This window comes from Caenorhabditis remanei, chromosome II (assembly GCF_010183535.1).
Source record: "Caenorhabditis remanei strain PX506 chromosome II, whole genome shotgun sequence".
In the NCBI taxonomy this organism is placed as follows: Eukaryota; Metazoa; Nematoda; class Chromadorea; order Rhabditida; family Rhabditidae; genus Caenorhabditis; species Caenorhabditis remanei.
Window position 1 is genome coordinate 5,557,800 of NC_071329.1, and position 24,628 is coordinate 5,582,427.

General features: G+C 39.2%; 3 protein-coding genes across 3 annotated transcripts; 1 reads left to right on the forward strand and 2 right to left on the reverse strand.

The window, feature by feature from the left end:
* Positions 1 to 201: 201 nt before the first annotated feature.
* On the reverse strand, positions 202 to 7,247 carry GCK72_004711 (uncharacterized protein; the record flags this gene model as incomplete). Its single annotated transcript, XM_053724847.1, has 11 exons — positions 202 to 281; positions 330 to 556; positions 832 to 924; positions 1,157 to 1,466; positions 2,379 to 2,559; positions 2,676 to 2,923; positions 3,721 to 3,963; positions 5,078 to 5,343; positions 5,994 to 6,111; positions 6,272 to 6,422; positions 7,116 to 7,247. The coding sequence occupies 11 exons, from the start codon at positions 7,245 to 7,247 to the stop codon at positions 202 to 204; spliced, it is 2,049 nt and encodes a 682-aa protein (XP_053589041.1).
* Positions 7,248 to 16,562: 9,315 nt separating this feature from the next.
* On the forward strand, positions 16,563 to 24,227 carry GCK72_004712 (uncharacterized protein; the record flags this gene model as incomplete). Its single annotated transcript, XM_053724848.1, has 8 exons — positions 16,563 to 16,663; positions 16,741 to 16,830; positions 20,460 to 20,583; positions 20,632 to 20,890; positions 21,380 to 21,489; positions 21,538 to 23,379; positions 23,504 to 23,626; positions 24,024 to 24,227. The coding sequence occupies 8 exons, from the start codon at positions 16,563 to 16,565 to the stop codon at positions 24,225 to 24,227; spliced, it is 2,853 nt and encodes a 950-aa protein (XP_053589042.1).
* Positions 22,740 to 24,264, reverse strand: GCK72_004713 (uncharacterized protein; the record flags this gene model as incomplete). The annotated part of the gene is made up of 2 exons (XM_053724849.1): positions 22,740 to 23,074; positions 23,997 to 24,264. The coding sequence occupies 2 exons, from the start codon at positions 24,262 to 24,264 to the stop codon at positions 22,740 to 22,742; spliced, it is 603 nt and encodes a 200-aa protein (XP_053589043.1).
* Between the last annotated feature and the right edge of the window lie 364 nt (positions 24,265 to 24,628).

Below are 24,628 nucleotides of genomic sequence, written 5' to 3' on the forward strand. Positions count from 1 at the left end.
CTTCCACGAAGGCTCACTTTGAGTCAGAAAAACGGGAATTGTGGCATTTAGAGCGATTTTTAGAAATCTCAACAAATTAAATCCTGAAATCTCAACTAATTAAATCCTGAAATCTCAACTAATTAAATCAATAATTATTTCATACAACAATTAGAATAGAGCCAACAAGTAAAGAAACACCATACAATAAATCACAATTATTTATCCCCAAACATCTTCGATGTATTGATCCGTCTTTTTCAGGTCCATCAGCTTCTTCTTGGCGTCCAAATCCGAGATTTCTGGAAAATAATAAATTAAATTGTTTCTTCTGTTCTCTCGTCTCTTACTCTGCTCATTCGCCACAATATCCGCAAAACACTGCCAAACATCTTTCGACATTCCCTTCGCATCTCCACAAATGAAAATCTTCGATTCGGCAGATGGTGTCAGGAATGGAAGAACTTTATCCAAGTGTTTTCTTAGGCCATCCTGTACTCGTTCTCCTTTTTGTTCACTTTCACAGATTATGAGATCGGTGAGGATTCCTTCCGACAAGAATTGCTCCAATTCGTTCCTGGAAAATTGAAAATTCGCAAATTGTCGGTAAATCTAATGTAACAAATCTTATGACAAAATGCAGAATTTCTAGAAAATTGTCGTAATATCTGATGTGTTTGCACAGAAATCAAAGTACAGTAATCTTCCGGTTACTATAGCCCCGGTACCACCACAAAACACTATATTTGACGACAATTCGCAGAAAAACTCAATTTAGGGTAAAACAAGTGCCGGAAATCCAATTTTTCTATCTAAAACTCATGAAAATCTGAAATTTTTCATCAAACTTACATATAAATCGAATCCACAGTGACGTCACGACATCCGAAAAACAGAATACGTGGCACATCGACGAAATCGGACGGCGAGTCAATTTTGAGCTTTCTGGAAATACAAAATTTTGAAAAATTTCTGCATTTTGTCGTAAGATTTGGTGTTTGCACAGAATTGGAGGTACAGTAACCCAGAAACTTAAAAAAAATGTAGTTTTAGGCGGGAAATTCAAATTTTTGTCTCAAACTCGTTTTCAAGGTTACTGTATCCTGAATTCTGTGCAAATACCGACCCCAATACACCATATTTTACGACAAATCACATAATTTTCGGAATTTCGCACCTCAAAAAGTGCAAAAACGACAAGAAAACGGAGACACCAGTTCCGGGTCCAACCATGAGCAGAGGCAGTGCTCCTGCCTGATTTTTCTTCATTCCGAGTGGCGGAAGACGGAATCTCGCTGGCTCTTTGCCAAGAATCTCTACTTTATCTCCAATTCTCAGAGAATTCAACCAATCCGTGGCAAGTCCTTTTCTCGAGTGTCTTCGACCGTCTGTAGCTGGAAACTCCATTTCAGAGTAGACGAAACGGGCACGACGATTCTCGTATGATGACATACTGTACGGACGGGGGATGAGGCGAGGCAGGAGTTCTGGAATACGGTGATTTTTACATGGGAAACTCTGCAATTTGTCGTAAGATCTGAGGTTGCGCAATCAGTACATCAGATCTTACGACAAATTACAGAAAAGTTGAATATTAGTTCATTTTATCACTTTTCAGCTGGAAAACTTGTGAAATACCGACATTTCTGCACATTGTCGTAAGATATGATATACTGGACGGTGTTTGCACAGAAACTCAAATTTTTGGATAAATTTTAGAAAAACGAATCTAAAAATGGACTTTCTCACCTAAAAAGTTTATCAAATTTTTAAGCTTATCCGGGTTACTGTACCTCCGATTCTGTGCAAACACTTATGAGCACACCAAATCTTTCGACAAAATGCAGAAAATTTTCAAAACATTTTCATTTCAGAATACTCAAAATTGACTCGCTGTTCGATTTCGTCGATGTGTCACGTATTCTAGTTTTTGGGTGTCGCAAGGTCACTGTCGATGATATTTATATGAAAGTTTGATGCAAAATTTCAGATTTTTGAGACAAAAATTGATTTTTCATGACTGTACTTTCATTTCTGTGCAATCACCATCAATACGCCAGATATTACGGCAATTTTCCAAAAATTTTGCATTTTGTCGTAAGATTTGATTTATTTTTTTACCGATCTCACGACAATTTGCGAAATTTCAAGATTTTTGAAAAACCATCTCAAATTTGACTTCGCCACCTAAACATCATTTTCATCAAATTTTCAAGCGTATCCGGGTTACTGTACCTCCCATTCTGTGCAAACACCGATGAGTACACGACATCGTACGAGAAAATTCAGAATTTTCAAATTTTTGAGTTTTAAGCGCTTTTCAACAAGAAAAATGTCTAGATATAGGTAATCAAACGCCCTGAATCCGATTTCCACCTCAAAATTAGTGAATTCCCTACCAATAAGCCTATCAACGGGTGGTTTCACATTCGGAAAAGCGAATAGCATATCAGCCAGTGACAAGCCAGGAGTTCTGACAAAATCTGTGAAATCTTTCATTCCTTGAGCACTACACAGCTCCAGAAGTCGTCGTTTCTCCTGGGGATTCGATGTGCTCTCGGCAAGTACACGGATTAGTGGCTGGAAATCAAAAATTTGAAGAATTTGGGGTATTCTGGGGTAAAAAATATGATTTTTTGACGATTTTTTAGACCAAAAATGTCAATTTTCACCTATAAAGCACAATAATTGCTCACCCTTCCCGGCGCTCTGCGAATATCCAAACAAGTGGTGAACATGTGTCGCAATGTCGTGATTTTATGAACGTGTCCCGGAATTTGAGCATTGATTTTCTCGGTTTTCGAATCAATCGATAATTCGCATTGCTGATCGGCGATCGGGAGGACTCCGCATCTTTTGAGAATAAAATTCACTTCTTCAACTGGATTTGGGACACAGAAATAGATGGCATCTCCTGGTTCGTATTGGAGCGAGGGGGCGTGGTCTGGAAATTGGGGAAATTTTGATTTTTAATAAATTTTTGAAGAAAATTGCATAGTTGTCAAGGCCCGGGCCGGGCCGGTAGAAAATTTTCAAAGCCCGGCCCGGCTTCAAAAAATGACCTTTTTTTCCTAATTTTTTATCGAAATTTTTTCAATTTTTTATCGAAAATGTGACCATTTTTTACTATTTTTCAGATTTTCTTCTAATTCTGAATCATAGTCGAAAATTTGACTTTTTCGCGAAAAAATTCAAAAAAATTTGAAAATTTGACTTTCGCGCCAATTTGCCCGGGCCGGGCTTTGGAAAATTGGGTTTTTGAGGTTTTGAGCGGGAATTTCGAAAATTCTGTAATTTATCGTAAAATATGGTGTATTGGTTGGCGTTTGCACAGAAGTACAGTAACCTGGAGAATAAGTTTGAGGTAAATATTTGAATTTCCCGCCGAAAACTACTTCAGACCAACTTTAAGCATTTTTACTCAATTTTTGCAGATTCTGGGTTACTGTACCTCCACTTCTGTGTGAACACTTGCCAATACACCATACCTTACGACAAAACGCAGAAAATTTCAAATTTTCGCAGATTAGAAACAAAAAAACACTTAAATATTCATAAAACAGTGTCTGCAGTTCGAATTTACAACGAAAAACCGATTTTTTTTCGCGTTTTTCCCAAAAATTCCCATTTTTCTTTAAAATCCACATTTTGTCGTGAAACCTGTCACATTCTGTGTTTGCACACATCCCAATCTACAGTACCCTTCCTCCTCCATCTTCCCCCTATCGACTCATGTTTTACCTCCAAAATCGACAGTAATCATTCTCTTTGTCTTAATTTTTTTCGAAAACGGATCAGTCACAAATCCAGCAGAAACCACAAGAACTTCGAATGGTTTCGTCACGACTCCCGGCATTTTACACAGATTTTGCCATTCGAGTTTAGTGTCTCCGTCGAGTTTCTGATGGGACACAGATGAGACGATGAATGGTTGAGGAGCGATTGGAACACGTAGATTCTCGTCATTGGAGAGAGCCGGGGACCCTAAAAACAGAGATTTTGGGAACAATTGGGTAGTTTTTATACGGAAAATTGAGTTTTTTTTTTGGCTGTTTTTCATACTCGTCAAAGCCCGGACCAGCCCGGAAAGGCTCGGAAAGGCCCGACTTCAGAAAATGAACCAATTTTTTTGCAAAATTTTTTAACTTTTTATTGAAAATGTGAACATTTTTGATAATTTTTCAGCATTTCTTGAAATTCTGAATGATTGTCGAAAATTTGACAATTTTTTTTTCGCAAAATTTTATTTTCTGAAAATTTTCCCTATTTTTCCTCAAGTATATTCCTCAAAAATCTTCGAAACCTACAAAAAATCGTTGTAAGGATTTTTTTCAAAAAAAAATTGGAAAATTTTCAAAAAAAAAATTGAAATTCTTTCAGTACTGAACTTCCGGGACGGGGCGGCCCGTTACAAGTCTGGTTTTTTTAGGGAGATTGATATTTTTGCCTGTTTTTGTGACTACCGTAGTCGACTACCGTAGTATAAAACCTTTTTATGGCTAAAGTACGGTCAAGAGCCGCCGTAAATCGAAATTCCGCAACGAGACCCACTCCGCGACCGCGGGCCGAACTTTGAGCGAGTGGTCAGCCACAGAGATGTTGGGAAGTGAAAATTTTCTTATCAGGAAGTCGGAAGTCGGAAGTAAAATTTCTTATCCGGAAGTCGGAAGTCGGAAGTACAAAAACACCCGGAAGTCGGAAGTCGGTGTTAGATTTTTTCGCAAAGATTCAAAAATTCCTAGAAAAAGTTCATAAAATTCGCGAAAATCAGTGGAAAATTAGTTTTTGGCTGAAGAAAAGCCTATTTTCTGTCCTTTTAGACCATTTTTCCATGTATTTCTGCGAAATTTACTTTTCGGAAATTTCACCGTTATGTAATGACAGAAGTCGGAAGTAAAATTCCTTATCCGGAAGTCGGAAGTCGGAAGTGAAATTTCTTATCCGGAAGTCGGAAGTCGGAAGTTGGAAGTGAAAAAAACCCGGAAGTCGGAAGTCGGAATTCCCAACAACACTGGTCAGCCACCGGCGGATGGGTAATAATCTTTTTGTGATAATTAAAAAAAAAAGCATCACTACCCCCGGCCGAAACCCTCTATACCTTTCAACAATGAGACCTCTGGATACTCATAATGTTCTGGAATCAACATCTGAATTCCCTGAACTCCCCCTCGTCCCTCATCATCTGATTCCTCGTCTTGTTGTCTCTTCTGAAGTAACGCCTTCTTCTCCTCTTCTGATTTCACTTGATTCAATTTGATATTCGGCGATTCTGTGATTGCATTCATCTTTTCCGCCGGAATTTCGAATCGTGCACCGAGAATTTTGAATAGTTGATCGATCCATGGCTCGACAACTAGTTCCAGACTGAAAAAAAAAACGTTTTTTAAACGAAAATTAGAGAATTATAGCAGTTTTTTTTCTTAACATTTCGGTTTCAAAACCATTTTTTTTTCTAATTTTCATGTTTAAAGTTTTTTTTAACCTTCCTCAATCGAAAAGACAGATTTCTTTTTTTGGTTGAAACGAAAATTGGAAATTTCTGCATTTTGTCGTAAGATTTGGTGTACTGGTCGGTGTTTGCACTGATTTGTAGATACAGTAACCAAGAAACTTTAAAAATTGAGTAAAAATGGCGGGGAATTCAAATTTTTATCTCAAACTCGTTTTCCAGGTTACTTTACCTATAATTCTGTGCAAACACCAACCAATACACCATATTTTACGATAAATCACAGAATCTTCAAAATTTTCGCTGGAAAACCACCTCAAAGACCATTTTTTCTATTTTTTTTAAATGGAAAATCATTTTTTTAATAGTAATAAACCTTCTTCAATCGAAAAACCAGGTTTTCATACTTTTTTTTTGTTAAAAACTCTCGAAAATTTGTCTTTATCAGTGTTGCTTTTAACATTTTCTGAAAACTCTGAATAAATATTTCCCTATTTTTGGTCTTTTTCCATACTATTAATGTCCGTCTGTCCATCCCTATATCGAGATGTCCCCTATAACTAACCCAACTTGATCATCAGCCTCTCCTAAATCTGATAGACGATTCGCACCAAGTGCCACGAGTTGTTTATCGATTTTACGTGGAATCAGTTGGTAGGATGAGTAATTCGAGTCGCCGAGACCTGGAAAAATGGTTGTTTTTCTGTTTTTTTTTGGCTAAAAACAGCTGAAATGTACGGAATTTTACAAAAGTTAGTGATTTTTTGTAAAAAAAAAACTTAATATTACGAATTTTACATTCAAAAGTGCAGTTTTCCATCCTCTTTTTTCTCAAAATCTCACCCAAAATCATATAATCCAATCCCTTCAAATAGTCATCCGTCAGTGTCCTCCGATTGATTCTCCGAACGAAACGAGCACAATTATCGGGTGCATCACCATCTCCTGTCGATGAGACAACGATTACACACAGCTTTTCCTCGTTTAAATTGAACTGAAAATGGGAAAATTAGAGAATTTTTAGTTGGAAAATTATGAAAAATTGAATTTTTGAATATTTTTTTTCATTAAAAAAGAAGGTTTAGCTCGCAAAATGAAAAATTAGCTAATTTTTACTAATTTTTCATTGAATCTGTTCCGAATTGACGGATTTTTGAAGAATTTGAGCGTTTTTTTCGATAAAAAATCAGACTTTTTAATCATTTTTAGACTAAAAATTTAATTTTTCGCCTAAAAATCACACTTTTAGAGCCATGAGAGTCAAAAAGTGAAAAACGCGCCGAAGGTACGCCAGTTGAGACGATTAAGCTCACGCCACGCCTACTTTTAGCAATTTGAGAGATATTTGTGTGGATTTTCAGAAAAGTGATGCAAATGTGGGCGGAGCTTCCCGATATTTTGAGCATTCATATTTTTACTTCTCAATTGGATTTTGCGTTTTTACATTATGCTAAATTTTCAATTGAAAATTTACAAATTAAAGATTTTTTGATAGAAAAATGGAAAATTAGAGCCCGAGTGAGTGTTTCGAAGAAAAATAAGCGATTTTTGAGTAGAATTTGTTATTTGATGATCAAATCAGTTTTTTTAATCGACAAAACTTTTTTATTTATTCAAAATCGCAAATTTTAGTAATTTTTACTCAAAAACTCTTCAAAATTAGCAATTTTCAAGCTTCACAACTCACTTTTTTCTCATTCTCATCAAGTGGAAACAGCCGTGGTTTCAACCCGATTAACTCTGCTTTCTCCTGTAAACTCTTCGCTATCGTCTCCGCTTGACCCGTTTGTGAACCGTAGGCGATTAAGAAATCCGCCATTTTTCGTCTGAAATTAAAATTTTCGTGGATTTTATTGATTTCTAGACGAATAAGCGACAAAACAAGAAATTCCTAAATGACAAAATGTGACGATTGCTATCTTTCTGGTGACCAGACGCCGGCATCGATGAACAAATAGTGATCTTTCAAAGTTTGCCATCATTTCTCACATTTTCTTTAATTTTCCCCTGATTTTCATTGATTTAAGTCATTTTCGACTTGAAAACTGACGTCAAATCGTTATAGAAACCTATAAATCCCCAAAATTTTATAGCAGAACGGGTTTTTCTTTGTGTCGTTGTGCCAACATGACGAAATCGGAAAAGTGCAAATGATGTGGACGAGAATCAGACAAGGCCACGGCCTTTTCGAATTTTTTGTGATTTTTTAGGCCAGGGATTTCTGAAAAACCCTGCAAATCTTCTTGTTTTTCGATGGGAAATCCGATTAATTCATTTCAAAAAATTAATTAAAATTTTTTATAAAAATTACAAAAATCTGCAATCTGACGTGATGGTGTTTGCACAGCGCGTCGAAACCTGAGAATTTTTGATAGCATGCTCCTTTAAGATTACTGTAAGAGACCGAAAATTTTTAATTAATTTTCACTCATTTTTCATCAGTTTTTCATCAAATTATCTCAATTTTTCGCGATTTTTCTAGTTTTTCATATCAAAATTTCAATTTTCTGCATTCTCCCTCCGCTAAAACCTGAATTTCATCATCGTCATCATCATCGCTGTGTTCAGTGGCTCACTGTTCTGTTTATATAAACAAATTGTCTTTTCTTTCTCTCTTTTCTCTTCTCCGACGGCGGAAAAGAGACCGCAGAGTGGCAACCTCCTCCTATTCGTCTCGAATGTAAACATATCCAATACAGCCCCTCGACGTTTTTTTTTCTATGTCAAGTGCTATCAAAATTGAAAAAAAAAACGAAGAAGAAGACACGTCAGATAGAGAAAAAACGAGCGTGTCGTTTCGTTGAGTCATCCAGTTTTCGTTCCATTTTTTCTCAATCATTTCCGCCCCTTCCGTGACGTGTAATTGCACTTTAATAGGTATTTTCTGTCGACTTTTGGCCTAAAATTGGTTTTTATTGTCAAATTTTGAGTTTTCCAGCAGAAAAGCGTTCTTCTGACTCTAAATTGGTCAAAAACTCGGTCTCCCGATGCTAAAACTTATACTTTTTGCGATTTTTCGTAGGTTTCTCTGTTAAAACATTGATTTTTATAAGTTCAGGTTCCAGATCCCTCTTTTTCGTTCGTTTTTGCGTTTTCCTCCGAGAAATCTGCCGAATAAGTGAAAAAAATCGATTCCAGGGCCTGAAATTTAGCTGGAATTTAATTTTCAGTCTGTTTCTCAGTGATTTTAAGTTTTTCCAGTTGTTCAGATTCCCCAGAAGCTCCAAAAGTGGTTCAGATTGCTCAGAATCTGGTTCCCAGCAGCTCAAATTCAGATTTTTCCAGTTTTTGACTTGAAATTCGAATAAAAATCGTCGTTTTCCGGCTCCTCTGACTAAATTTTCCATAATTTCTCTGAAAATTCGGTTTTACGACTTCCAATACATCAGATCCCACGATAAAGTTCAGATTTCCTCCTAACTGTAGTTTTTGCTTGTTCAAGTAGTAATGTTTCCTTCGAGTAATCACTGGTGTGTGACCTGTTATCACCACAACTCCTCAATAACAAGTCTCTACCCTACATTTTTCACCGAAACACGCCCACAACAAATCAACACAGTAATTGGTAGTAGTTATACGGTAATTGATAGCGTCGAATAAGGGGAAAGAGAAGGGGAAGTGGAATACGGTGGTATGATCGTCGTCATATATGGACAGAGAGCCTATTAAAATCAAATCAAATTACATAAGGGTGTTCTTATCAATAAGACGACTACAATCGTCGTCATCATTTGGGGAAACGACGAAAAGAAGAAAATTCGACCTTGTTTGAATTAGAAACGTCTGCTGTTGCTGCCTACCTCCCCAACCTTTTTGCTGTCAGAAAGGATTTGTGTAACAATGGCGGAGAGGTTCAGTCGAAAAGTTCGCGGAGGGAAAAGTGGCAAAGAAGAGAAAAGCGGTTTAAATTTGACGGGTTGAGAAGGAGAAGCTTGCGAGAAATTTATTGCTTTTTGAACGGGGCGCCGAATAAAAGAATGAAAGAAATTTGAAGGAAATTAGAAAAAGGTCGATCGAAATTTCACACTAGAAAAATGAGTCTAGAGGCGATAAATTCTATGAATTCGGTGCTTGAAAATCGGTCAAAAAAGTACGATTTTTGAACAAGGAAGCTCAAAATTCGGTCTAGACTTCAAATTTCCAGGAAAACTCGAAATTTTCAGTCAAAATAGCTTTTTTTGAAGCTGTTTTGACTGAAATGTGGCTTTAAGATCCAATTGACGGCCTAAGAGCTCAATTTTAACAGAATTTCAGCTATGATTCAGAATTCCAGTGCTCAGAGCATTTTCTCCAATTCGATTCAAAATCCATTAAATTCCACGTCTAAAGTTCAATTTTCGCCATTAAATTTCGAAATTCCCTCCCATTAAAACCCAAAACGACGTACTTCTTTTCCCCCCGCCATCTATTGACTTACACTTTTTTCTCACTAAAATAAACCAACTTCGATCTCGTTGGACATAAGAAAACAGAAACGAGTTGTTCAAAAGACGAGAGGTTGGCGGGGTGACACGTGCAGAAACACAAAATGCATCAGTTATATTGTGTCAATGACAAGAATTGTGAATCACGAGACACATACACAATGATAAAGTGATGTATTGATAGGGGCAGCTGTTTGGTTGATTGGGAGACAAAGATAATTTTGAATTCCTTTTTTTTCGAAATGAGAAAAACATGTTATTCATCAGGAGCAAAAAGAAGAAAAAATAATTGGAAAAACGGGGAGAAAATGCATAACGAATGACACCTATGAGTCAGCTCTCATGAATAATGCAAATGTGCTCTAATGAGCTTCCGGGGGTGAGAAGCCAAGAGCTATCCTCAAAGTGCTCGATTTCCAATTTAGAACCTACAGTAGCCTAACCACATGGTGCAATAGAGCGAATTTGCGTAGTTTGGGCCCGACCTCGAGAAAGATATCGAAAAAAAACCAGTTCCTTTACTAAATATGTCAGGGTTACAGAAGACAAGGGCATTCCGTTCGCAACCGGTGGGGGGGGGGGATGACGAAGAAGAAGATCATTATCAATATATATTTTATTTTTCGTCTCTTTTTGTATTTTTGTTGGTTTTATAATATAAGATTTAGATTTGAAAAAGAAAAAGTTAGAAATTTGGATCCGGGAACACTTTTAGATAGGAATAGAGTAAGTACCGTAGCAAGCTTAAGAAAAACTACAGTAATCCCTTAGACTATGCCAGGATTCACAAAACAATGACGTCACCAGTTCAATAGAGCGGATTTGCAAAAGGCGGAAGTTTTATTTTCCATTTCCTGGACTTTACGTCATGAGTTTTGCCGTAGGGCGAGTTTGCCTAGTCACGGGGATTGTGAATCTTGTTTCAAAGATTCCTGGCTGAAAATCCTTGTAAATCGATTGAAAATTCTGACTAGACGAAAAATGTGGGAATAAATCGAATTTTACACCATTCGAAAGCTCCGAACTCCGAAATTTCACTATTTCACTATTTCACCTAGACAAGACAATGAAAAATGAAACAATCACAACATTTAAAGTGACAAGTAGTGGGTTGGAAACAAAGACCTATACATATACTACTACTCTGCTGGCTGCAAGTATACATCGATGTACTATAGACCTTCGATTGTGAAGGCTGTGTCGATTTGGGGGGACGGAAAGAAAAGAAAGACAAGGGCAAACCAACGGGCGGCAGGGCCAGTTCGTCAGCAAGACAGACACACGGTCTCCAGCCAACGCCCAGTCTCTCACCCCGATTCCCCCCTTCAGAAGAGACCGCCCGTGTCTGGTGTCTCTCATGACTTCAGTATACTCTCCCCTGCCGACTCGTCGAGGGTATACGGTGTGTCTGAAGTCTCTAATCGTGTCTGTGTCTTCTCTACTCTCTATTGATTTGCAATAGGAAGGGAAAGAAGAGAGAGAGAAAGCGCAACGACGAAAAACGGCGTATGCGAGAGAGTGTCTCTCTCTATATGCTGTGTGCCCATCGGGCGCCCCGCGCCTCTCTCTCTTCTCAACCATCTTCGGCAGAATTTTCGGTTCTGTGTTGTGTAGAGAAGGGAGATATATCACGTTTTTTGTCGCTATGCCGTTTTTTTTTGGGGCACTTTTTTCTTTGGGTGTTTGGGGTTCGGATGCTGGTTTTGTTGTGTAGTTCTTAAATATTAGTTAAATTTCGAAATTCTTGGCTTCCGGTGTCATTTTTGCGCTGTGGCTAATCTCAGTTTGATCTACCATTAGTTTCCGCCTAGATTTTTCTAAATTTTCTAGTTTTCACGGGTTTCTAGAAGAGGATTTGTAGACCAAATAGGTTTTTGGTTGGATTTACAATTTTCTGAATCGTTTTTCGTGGATTTTAAGCAATTTTGAATCTAAAAAATTACAGTTTCGTCAATTTTTAGTTTTTGAGATTCAGGTGCTTGCTGTGAGTAAATTCGCTATTCTGGCATTATTTTTTCAGTAATTTTTGGTAAAATTGTCGTTCTGGAGTACTCTAAAGCTACGTTTCATAGTTTTTGAGTATTTATTAAATTTTCTCAAGAATTAGATCGATTTCCTGATCGTAAACCTGTTTTCAGTCATTTGACTCGTATTTTATCAGTTTTCCCACAAACAAATCAATTTTTTTTCCATTAATCATGAAAATTTTCTTAGTCGTGCTGATTTCATATTTCTTGGCTTGATGGATTGTTTTTCATCTATTTTTTTCACTATAAGTCGGATTATTCCTCCAAATTTTAAAATTTTAAGACGTTACTAAAACTGCTACTAGAATTTGAAAAAAAAAGTAGTGCAGAAAAAAATGGTTCTGCCCAAAAATATGCCACTAATCTCCCCCCGTCTCGTCCTCTCAATTGAATTGCTTTTTGTGTCTAATCCAGACACAAATCCAGTAGAATGAGAAGAGAAATGTGTAGATTAGTAACACATGCTAGCACATTTTTCATATTTTTTTAAAAAGAGAGAGACGTTTTTTTGTTGGCTGACGGCGTTGGGATTCTGAATTTTCGAAATTTATATTTTTTCTGACATTACGAAGATTCTGAATTGATTTTCAGTTTTTTTTTAAATTTGAAAAGCTAGTTTTATTGTTTTACAAAATCTGAAAGCGGATTCAGAATCCTCGGCTTTCCGACTATATAATCTACGTATGAAATCTCAAATTTTTCCAAAAAGCTTAGCTACAGTAATCCATTTTTTGCGAAATTTGGCATTTTATGATGGCATTTCCAATTTCTTCTTTTATCCAATCGAAAAAATAGGTTCTCCAAGTCAATTTCGACTCGATTTCGAAAACGCGCTGAAGGTGCGCCAGTCTCTCAGGTTTTTATTTGAAAATTACAGATATTTCCATAGTTGTCAATACCCGAAGGCCCCGGCTTCAAAAAATGACCCCTTTTTCCAATTTTTCATCGAAATGTGACCATTTTTGACTATTTTTCAGAATTTCTTCTAATTCTGAATGATAGTCGATAATTTGACTTTTTTCGCGAGAAAATTCAAAAAATTCAAAAAATTTGACTTTCGCGCAAATTTTGGATTTTTCTATTCTGAAAACGCGCCAACGGTACCCCAGCGTCCCTTACTTTTCTCTCAGATTCGTATTTCCTTCACATTTTTTCTCTCGATAAAAGTCTCAATAAAAGTTAATAAATATTGCAAATCTATACGGAATTGATTAAAAACATTAAAAACAATGTAATAAAATAATTCTGAAGAAAAAAAAATGCATTCGATGTATACTGTAGGGGTAGATGAAGAGGTGGAGAAGGGTTTCTGAACGAATGGAAACAACATTTCGCAATCATTTTCCCCTTTTCTTTTTCTTCTTTTTCTCAACTAAGAGTTCGTTTTCTTCTCTCTCTTTTCTTCTTTTTCTTTTTCCTCACATACACAAATACATCCATTATTTCCATCCCCCCCATCACCACGACACACTCAATTTTTTGTCTCTTCTCTTGATGCTCGAATGCTCTTTGAGATGAATGAATGATGCTCCATCAGATGCATACATAGACAACAATTCGTAGAATTCTGGCAATTTTTCATTTTTCCACCCAAAAAAGGACGGAAAATTGGAAAATTCTCTCTTTTTCGAGGTCAATGTTGACAAATTTCGAATGACAGCTCGTGGAATTAGAAAATTTTGAAATTCAGTTTTTGGAGGTATACGGTAGATTCGATTTCTGAAGTCCGCAAATCTGCTCCATTGAGAACTTTTGTTTCAATAGAGATTGAGGCTGGCGCGTCGTTAGCGCGTTTCTTTTCACCCAAAATTTATATGATTGGATGCTAACGTTGTGGAGATTGTGAACCTGTTCTAACAATTTCAAAATTCGGTCAGTTTTCAGATTTTACAAAAAATGACAATCGGATTCAGAATTCTTACAACGTAAGCTTCCAAGTCATGAATTTGTTTGTTGGAAAAACGTCAACGGCGCCCCAGTCTTCCAGCGCTTTTTCACTCTGTGACTATATAAATTACGTCTGAAATCTCATCTCCAATTTCCTAAAAAGCTTAGCTACAGTAATCCATTTTTTTTTTGCGAAATTTTGCATTTTATGATGGCAGTGCGCGGTGGTCCAATTTCCAATTTCTCCTTTTCTCCAATCGAAAAAAAAATAATTGGGCTCTCTTTCTCCAAGTCAATTTCATTTCGATTTCATCATACTGTAGTTTTATGGCGCATCCATCTCTTTTCGTGAAGAAAATTGAGCCCTTTACGATTTTTACGTTTTTTCTTCGTTTTAGGCTCTCTCCTGACTCCTCCTCTTTGCATGTCTTTCTGACGGATACTAATGTTGAGCCACGTCTTCTTGTTTCTCGGAGCAAAAAGTTTTCCGTATTTTGTGTCTGGATTACTAGTAGAAGTTGATTTGTAGTTTTTTGGCTCTCTAAATCGGCTGAAATCTTACTGAAATCGGAAAATTCGTTTTGAGCTGATTCTAATTAGAATTCGAAGGGGAATATCGATACAAAAACTTGATTAATCGATTTTCCTTCAAAAAATTCCTTTTCCTAATAGAAAAAGCTTTCAAAAAACTTTTCGCAACTCTTTTTTTTTCTCCTCTTTCTCCCCCAGGTACCCCCACCCTCGCTCGCTCCCGTCTGTGTCGTTCCCCTCCCTTTCCGACACCAATATTGACATAAACTTTTTCAAAAACTAAAGTACACAAAAGACGAAAGGAATAGAGGCATAAGCTCCGGTTTTACCTCATTTTTCTATTAATTTTACCTTTTTGGGTTCAAAATGAATCTGAGCTACCGTAATCCTGGGTTTCTGGAATTGGAGGTACTGTAGTTTCATCGATTTCCACGATTCGCCGATCAGAGTTAGAACGCGACAAAGGTGCGACAGTCAGTTATCGACGAGTTGTAGATTTCTGGAAAGCTGGAATGAACTGAGTTAAAGAGTTTTTTTGTCAGAATATTTAGTTTTCAGATCGAAAAATGCTCTAACTCGACAATTTTTGATCCGAAGCTAGTTTTTTGGTTACAGATTCAAAATCGTCACAACGTCAGCTTTCCAGTGGTATAATTTTTGTCCGCGCCAAAGGTGCCCCCCACGCTGAGAATTGTTGAATTCGCTCATTTTTCCGAAAACGCGCCGAATATGCGCCAGTCTCTCAGGATTTTTATTCTGAAAACGCGCCAGAGGTGCCGCAGATTCTTGATTTCCTCAATTTCTTCCATTTTTTGGCTCTTAAAATCCTCCATCGGTGTCTGTACAATACGCGCCAAAGGCGCGCCAGACTCTACTTGTTCCTCCAAATATTGAAATTTTCAAGCCTAAACGCGCCAAAGGCACGCCAGACTCAACTTGTTCCTCCAAATATTGAAATTTTCACGCCTAAACGCGCCAAAGGCACGCCAGTCTCGCTGTTTACTCTTCTTCCTCCGTATCAAAAACCAAAGTTGCGAACCCCATATTATTAGAAAAGTTGTTGTTCTTTTTCCGTCGTCGTTTTTGTTTCTGACATCAATTCAACCGACCGATTTTTTAGTTTCGAATCATCATTGCCTTCTTCTTTTTCTACTGATCGATCAATCGTTTTTATCTCTTTTTTCGACGTCTTTTTTTGATAATAAATGATAATACTCGTTGAGTGACTGACTGACTGAGAGAGAGTGCCTCCTTCACGTCTCTTTTCTGCAGCTGATTATCGTTTAAATTGGGTGTTTTTTCGATTAGAATGTTCTGGAAATGTTGGAATTTTTAACTTTTTTTTGGGATTTTTTTGTTGAAATTTTCTCTGACCTTTCGATCTATCTTCCGTCCTAAAGTTCTCAGTTCTCCCATCGAGAAGATTCTGAATCCCTTTCTCGATAGCATCAGGAATTTCTGTCTCAAAATTTATTGATTTTCTTCTAAATGCCTCCAACTCGGTCAATTTTGTTTATTTTCAAATGTTGAAACCTGATTCAGAATCGTCGGGACGTTGGCTTTCCAGCGGTATTGGTTTCTGTAATAAACGCGTCAAAGGTGCCCCAGTTTCTCTTTTTTTTTCGACTTTCTCCGTTTTTGGCTCTTAAAATCCTTCCTGGGTGTCAGTCCGAGTAGATTTTTGTTCTAAAAGGCGCCAAAGGTGCCCCAGACTCTGGAATTCGTGTCTGAAAGTCCTTTAAGTTGAGTCGTTTTTTTATTCCCTTCGAATCGTATTAGTTTCGTCTAAAAAGCGCCGAAGGTGCCCCAGACTCCATTGATTTGCCAGGCTTCTAGTAATACAAAACGCTCCGAAGGCACCCCAGCCCCCACACTTTTTCGCTTCAAGACCTTCTCTCATAACTTTTGACCTACTCATTCCTCATTTTCCCGCCAAATTTTCTTTCGCTGATTTCTGCCAATTTCCGTCGATTTTTTCCCGCCGGAAACCAATTTTCTTAAAATAATTAGATGCGATTTGCCCATTGTTTCTCCGTTAAACGATCTCGAGTTTTGAGCATTTTTCTTCTCATTTTTGTCAATTTTTGTTTTTCGACATTTCTCGCTCTCAAAAATCGTATTTTCCTTAATTTTCAACCCTAATTTTCTAAATTTTCAGCACAAGGGAATGCGTTGAAATCGCCCATTCAAAATCTCATCAAATAACCCAAAATTCAACAAAAATTGTCAATCTAACCCCCCAACCAACTGACACACACCATAAAAATGGAATCTCGACTCTATTTGCGTCGAATTATGTGCAATTCGATGCAATTCGGCGGAACGGCTTCGTTGACGGACGAGGAGAAGCGACGGACTATCATTTCGTGAGTCAGAATGGCTGAAAATCGTATTTTTGGCCTAAAAATGACTCTAAATCACCCCTAAAATCTGAAATTTTCAGATTACAAGGCGGCAAAACGTTCGGACGTGGCTCGAAGAACGACGTCATGTTTGTGGATGGAGCTGATGGTTCGGACGATGCTCTCAAATCGTGAGTAGATGCAAAAAAATCTCTGGAAAATCGAGAAAAAAAAGCAATTTTTGACACAAAAGACTGTGGAAAATCGAGAAAAATGGAACTTTTTGACCAAAAAATTCTGAAAAAAGAAAATAAAAAAGCATTTTTTTGATCAAAAAACTCTGAAAACTCGAGAAAAATGCAACTTTTCGACCAAAAAACTGTACAAAAATCGAGAGAATTGCTACTTTTTGATCAAAAAGTCTGCGAAAATCGAAAAAAAAATGCAATTTTTGACTAAAAAACTGTTGAAAATCGAGAAAAATACAATTTTCGACTGAAAAAAACTGAAAATCCACGTGGAAATAGCCAGAAATTGAGTTATTTCAAGCTCCGCCCACTTTTCGCATATGTTCCCCAGATGGTGTAACACCATTGGGGTTTCTAGGTGCCAACACTCAATGTCGAGTGTAGACCAAATATTAGGCTCCGCCTCCTTCTGTACAGATGTTCCCTAGAATCTCTGCCACCAGACTCCGCCCACTTTTCCATGCTTTCCATCAGAAACGTCTAGAAACGAAGCTTTGCTCCTCGCTCTTCACAATTTCTCTTCGTCAACCACCACCAACTCGTCTTTCCTTTCTCTTCTTCACAATATATAATTTGAGTTTCCAATTTCTCTTCTCCTCTAGACTCCGCCCCTTTCCCCTCTTCGCCAGTCGTCGTCTTCTCGTCGGAGCTCCTTCGTTATCCGCAACCCGTGTGCGTGTCTCATAGCAACCGATTTTTATGTTCAACTTCTCTTTTGAGAGCTCTCCGTCGAGCCCCGTTTGGCTGGCACCGGAGTTAGTATAGCCACGCACGTCTCGTTTGGTTTTCGTCAAATTAGAGACGGCGGAGCGCTCGAGTTCTGACTTTTCGCTTCTGATGGAAATCGGCTATGTGAGCCTTGACGGGGGGTTTCAGAGAGATCGAGTGACTAATGTCGAAATCTCATCAGAATGTCGGGTGACCGCGGAGTTATGAAATGTGCCATATATCATTGGAAAGCTGAAATCACGCTGATTCCAAATATATATTAAGTTTTCGCCTTCGAGGCCTGGTATTCGAGAAAAACGAGGTCAAAGTTTGGACCACTGACAAGTCATTACCCAAAAATATCTATATTTTCACACGTCGGTAAGCTAATGACTTTTCAGTGGTCCTAACTTTGAACTAGTTTTTTCTCGAATACCTGGCCTCGAGGGCGAAAACTTAATATATATTTGGAATCAACGTTTTCTCAATGATATAGGTCACGCCCCATATCTCCACGGAAGGCCTTCCCTAGTAAAGTGGATATCCAAAGTTGGAATTCTTGACAATCGAATCTGAAATTTCCATCTGAATATATATATTTCAGCCTCACTGTACCTAGAGAGTCATCGCTCCTTCTAGTTTTCGCTTATCATTGAGACATTTTTACGAGTTTTTCTTGAATTTTCGTTGATTTCTCGATCCTTCATCCTGATGCCTAACTTCCGTCTGATATCTTGCTTTTCCCCCCAATTTTCGCCAGTTTTCATCTTTTTTCGCTTCTGATGTATTCTTGAAAGAAATCTGGACTACCGTAATCCTGGGATTCTGAAGTTGGAGAACTCTAGAGGTACTGTAGCTTCATCGATTTCCACGATTCGTAGACAGTCCTCTAGAATCTACTCGATTCGTTGTCTTAAAGGCTCCACGAGCTAGCTCCCAGTGTCTTGATACCTCTGAATTTCCGTCTTCTCAATCTGTAGAAAGGATACGAAGATGACGTCGCGAGGTGGTTCCTGAATATATCTTCAAGATTAAGAATCCTTCAGTGTTGTATCTAGGAATTTTCTAGAAACCGTCTGCTTTCGAGCTGGAGCTCCAATACAATAGGAGAGATGACGTTATGATCAGAATCCTTCAATGTTGTATCTCGCAGGATTTTCTAGAACCGGTCTAAAACTTTTGAGCTGAAATTCAGCCGCATGACCGTTTGTCTACGTTCTCTTGTTTCTCATGAGGGATACGGTATGGGTTTTTCTTTTCTTCGAATCTTCTTTTCGAAACGAAAAAAAAACTGTGTTATCTTATCATTTCGCCCCCATCTTCGAAGAAGATTCAATCGAAATTGATGGATTTTTATTTATTAAATTTCATCTTTTTTTGAAATGTCACGTTCTCTCCTTCTGAATCCTTTCATTTCAAGCTGGAATTTTCAACATGATGTGATGTGAGATGGCTGAAAAAGTCGTGTGAATTCTCAGAAATTTCCCAGAAACAGGTGAAAATCGAGGAGAATTTATTTGATTAGCGCCCTCTGAATCACCAATTGATTTTAGAGTTTGTGGACATTTTTTGACCTTTTTAAACTGAAAATTGGAAAGAAAAAGCTACCGTAATCTTTCTTCTAGAATAATAATAATTAAAGAATATATATATATACATATATAATAACAACGACTACGTCGAGACGTTTCCAATTTCCGTTATTATGTTTTTCCCACCTGAAACAGCTATATATTCCCTCAACTATACAACTTTCTTTATTATTTTTATTATTCGATTAATTTTTCAGTTATCACTGTATATATATACACATCCACCTCTGTCTGGTACATAGCCGTCTGAAATTGTATGTTTTGATCACTGGCGAAAACCTACCAATGATCTGCTGTAATTTTCCCGTTTTCTAGACGCCCATATTACTGTTTTCAGCTTTTGGTGAAGATTGGCGGATAACAGAGACGAAATTTGGTGGATTTTTGAGCTTTTTCAAGCAGAATTCGCCATTTTTCGGGCTGAAATCGTAGTTTTTGAATAGGATAAAACGCTGAAAATGTCTGTGATTCGGTAGTCTATTCCGTCTTGCTTAATCTAATTTCTGGCTTGAATCGGTGATTATCTACTCTGAAAATGGATCAAAATCAGCTGGAATTTGATGGTTTTTTGAGATTTTTGAAGCGAAATTCGCCATTTTTCGGACTGGAATTGTAGTTTTTGAATTTAATAAAACGCTGAAAATGTCTGTGATTCGGTAGTCTATTCCGTCTTGCTTAATCTAATTTCTGGCTTAAAATCGGTGTTGAATCGGTGATTATCTACTCTGAAAATGAATAAAAATTAACAGGAATTTGATGGTTTTTTGAGCTTTTTGAAGCGAAATTCGCCATTTTTCGGGCGGAAATTGTAGTTTTCAAGTCGAATCGAAAGCTGAAAAAGGCTGGAATTCCAGATTGCTTAACCAATTTTCTGTCTTAAAATCGGTGTTGAAATTGGTGATTATATCATCTGAAAATTACAGAAAACCAGTCGAAAATCACTGTTTTTTTTTGGGATTTTTGAGCTCTTTGAAGCCAATTCCCGCATTTTTAGGCTGAAATCGTAGTTTTTGAATCAAATGAGACGCTGAAAAAGGCTGGAACTCGGTAGTTTATTCCATCATGCGTTTCCTCGTTTCTATCTGAAAATCGGTATTTATATCATCTGAAAATCACAGAAAACCTGTCGAAAATCTTTTTTTTTTGAATTTCTGAGCGGATTTCCCCATTTTTCAAGACTGAAAATTTCCGTAATTTGATACAACTTCTCTCATTTCCACATGGATTTTCCAATTTATCTGAAAATCTCGCTCAAATGTTCCCTATTTCCAGCCCCCAATACATATCGAGAATCCACGCACGCGTCGAACACACCTCCGACGACGACAATTTCGAGCAGTACTTCCTGTATGATTCCTCAGAAAACGGGACTTATATCAACGACAAGAAGTTAGAGGTGAGTTTCAGCATTTCAATATATCTGAAATTCTCATTTTGTTTGCAGAAAAATAAGAAGCACACCATATCGATCGGAGAGTCGATCAAATTCGGACATCGGAACGGTTCACAACACGTCGCTGGTGAGACTTACGATCAACCAAACGCCCAGTTCGCGTTCATCGTCGAAATGGTCTCGAATCGAGATCCACTTTTCGAGGAACTCGGAAAAATGGGCGCGACGAAGGTTAAAGTGCTCACAGAGAGTGCTGTGACGAGAGTGATGACTGGAGACACGAGAGAACCGTCACCAGTGAATGGAGGAGGTAAGAATTGGATCAGAGCGCGTTGAAGGCACGCCAGTCTCTAGAAAACTCGCCAAAGATGCGCCAGATAAACGAGAAATTCTCTGACTCCGCCCCACTTTTTCACCAAAAGACATGACAAAAGGCATAACACGTCGAAGGCACGCCAGCTCAAAAGGCAGTTTCCCACACCATCTTTCGTGGAAAGTATAGTATATACGCGCCAGACAGTCAATAGGCCCCGCCCCTTTTTGCGATTTGCCACAGTACTCCACCCCTTAGAAAACGCGCCAAAGGTGCGCCAGATCATCAAGAAATTCTCTGACTCCGCCCACTTTTTCGCTCAAATGGCAGTTTCCCACATCATCTCGTGGAAAGTATAGTATTTACGCCCCGCCCATTTTTGCGATTTGACATCACTTCTAACAGTACAGTAACCCTGGAAAACGCGCCTAAGACACGCCAGCCCAATTTCAGCCTACATCGATTCCTAGAAAGTTCGATTTCCAGGTTGCCCAGAAAATGGAATTCCCTCTTCATCGTCTGCAGCAGTTCCTCCTCTTCCTGCTCCAGTTCCTGTTCACCCCTACAACGGAATCACGATTCCGGGACAGATGCCGGTAAGGATTCAAATTCTACATCTGGAAACTCATATTCCATAATTTCAGAGCACCTCTAGAACCATCAACATCCCATTAATCCCAAAACGTGCTCCACACGACGCGCGATTCGACGACCCACTCACTTGTTACGTCCTCAATGCCAACCGATACAATCCGAAGTATACGGAAGCCGTGACAGCGCAATCGATGAGATTCCAGCTGAGACTGCCCGCGTTGCGAGCGGTGAAGGATATTCTGGGAAATTTCTTGGATGTACACGTGGCATACGAAGATATGAAGTCGAAACAGCAGAAGATTGCGGTTATTGATAACTTCTGTAAGACGAATCATCAAAAAGAGGGTATCCAAATACTGCATTGCCAAATGGACGGATTGGCGGATCTTTTGATTGAAGACGAGAAGAAAACTGATGAACTTCGAGATCTTTTAGTCAAATTGAGCACAAAACCGAAGGAGCCGATACCATCTGAAAATAGTGCATTTGAGAGGACGTATCCTCAACCGGGGCAAATCTTCCGTCCTGTGGCTATCCATCCGGAGCATAGTGAGACGGATTATGTGAACTATTTGCGATTCATCGCGATCGCAGAAGCGCAGGCGAGAGAACTCGCTAGACGGCGATCGGAGATTCGGGAATCTGAACTCAAGATGAGAATTGAGATTCCGATTTCAGATCTCATTTTGAATGGAATTGATATTGGAAGATATCGACAGTTTCCGTATCCACCGTATCCGTTATTCTGGGGAAACTACTTGTCGCCATTCCGACAGTTGGAAATGTGTCCGATTGTGGCCCCCACAGTCTCAGTTATCACTACGGCACCGAGAGCAGCGGAGCCCGCAGAGCCAGTTGCTCCTGCTGTACAAGACGTTGCTGACGTTGCTCCACCTACACCAAGACCTACGCCAAGACGAATGGATCCAGCAGAAGTTGACGAGGAGAGACACTCGGCTAGCTCTGGATCGACGACTGAAAATAGCTTCCGTCAGCGTACCGATTCAGTGGAGAGCGAAATTGTCGACGTAGTGAGCACCGATGACGATAAGACGGCGAAGGATGAAGAGCAAGAGGAGAAGGGCGGTACGGAGACGGACACGCCTACACCGTCGCCAGAAGATTCTGAAGCGAATGTGGAGGAGGATCCACGCAAGAGCTCGACACCAAGAATCGATGCGCAATCGACGTCTTCTGCAGTGGTATCCGCGTTGCCAACTCCAATGAGCTCTCCGGTGCCAAAGGTGAAGACTCAGAAGGCGTCAGCTCCAGAAGCCGCGTCTCCAGAAGTCACCGCTCCAATCCACGTGGAAACTGCAGCGCCAGCGACACCTTCTACTTCATCACCGAAGATCGCGACACCGAAGGCTCCAATGATTGCTTCCCCTGAGAAGGAACCGTCACCGGATTCAGATGAGCCATCGACGTCTTCTAAACCAGTCGATGAGAAGAAGATCAAGACGAAATCTGCAGTGCCTTCTACTTCAACGTCAATGCCTTCCACTTCAGATGCCTCAAAAACGAAGCAGAAGGAGGCGACAGGACCATCTCGTAGAATGAAGCAACTCGACGAGTCGTCGGCGGATTCTGAATCAGAAGACGATGACAAGTCGAAGCGACTGAAGAAGGTCAGAAGATCCACACGGACCGCCAAAGCGTCGTCGCCGATTCCAGCAAAACGGAAGAAGGTCGCAGATGATGATATGGATGAAGGATCGGAAGAAGTTCAGGATGAGAGCAAGGCGACGCCACGTGGAAACGGAAATGCTGTGAGACGGAAGACTCTGAAACGCGCCAACGCTGAGGAGCAGAAGCCGCCGAGACGTTCGATGAAGGAGAAAGAGAAGGTGGAGGTGGAGACCGAGGAGCCGCCGAAGAAAAAGCGTGGAAGGGTACGGCCTCAGACAATTGTGAGCAGCAGCATAAGTTAATGCATGTTGTGATTGTTGTAGACATTAGATAGTTTAGCAGTTCTTTTGGATCGTATAGACATATATAGAAAATTAATATTTACAGAAGAAGGCCGAACCAGTTGCAGTCGAAGACGAGGAGCCAGTGGATCCGGATAAGGAGAAGTGCGGAGTCGCCGGCACATTCTGTTTGTGTATCAAGTATGAGAAGCGGAAGAATCTTCAATGGGTGAGTAGAGATAGCGAAAGAGATAGAGATAGCGATAAAGGATAAAGGATAGAGGATAGAGGATAGAGATAGCGATAGAAGATAAAGGATAGACGATAGAGGATAGAGGATAGAGGATAGAGGATAGAGGATAGAGGATAGAGGATAGAGGATAGAGGATAGAGATAGAGATAGAGATAGAGATAGAGATAGAGATAGGGATAGGGATAGGGATAGGGATAGGGATAGGGATAGCGGCGTGTCACCACGAAAACTACAGTAACCCGGAATACCGTTTCGAGACCCAAAACTGCTCCAAACTCAGTCATGATTATACTATTCTGAAAGCTCTCGACTAGCTGATTCCAAATATCCAACTTTCGTGTCCTACCTTTCTCAACCCTTTCTCGATTTCCAGGTTTCCTGCTCCGACTGCAACCAATGGTTCCACGTCTGGTGCGTCCGTCTCGACAACATCTGCTACGGAGCCGACGACAAATTCGCGTGTTGCGGACCGCACGCCTCACCGGAAGCCATCGAATGCCTCCAAGGAGACGTCCATCGAAAATGGTGGGCGATGCCCGGAAAACGTCCAGTTCCACAGTCACCGGAGCCCGAATAAATTCAGTTTTATAATGCTTTATTGTTGTTTTTCTCATAATTTTTTTCTCATATCCCAGGAATAATTAGTGACACCGAGGTAGCATTTCATTTGGTATTCAATTAGTTCTCTTTGCTTTTTTTCCACAATTTTTGAGTATTTCTCCCCATTCTCATCGTTTCTAATCCATTTCCGTTCCGGGTTGTTCTCTCTTTTTTCTCTCATTTTTATTGTCTCTAATGTTGCCCCGCCCCCAAAAACCCCGTGTTGTGAATTCCCGCACCCCGCCCATTTTGTGAATCTCGTTGTTTTTGCACAATTTTTTTTCCAAAATTAAAATGATATTTCGTCCCAGTTTTTTCCCTAATTCCAAATCATTGTTTCATCATCATTTCTCCCCCAAACATCCCATTGATTCTAGT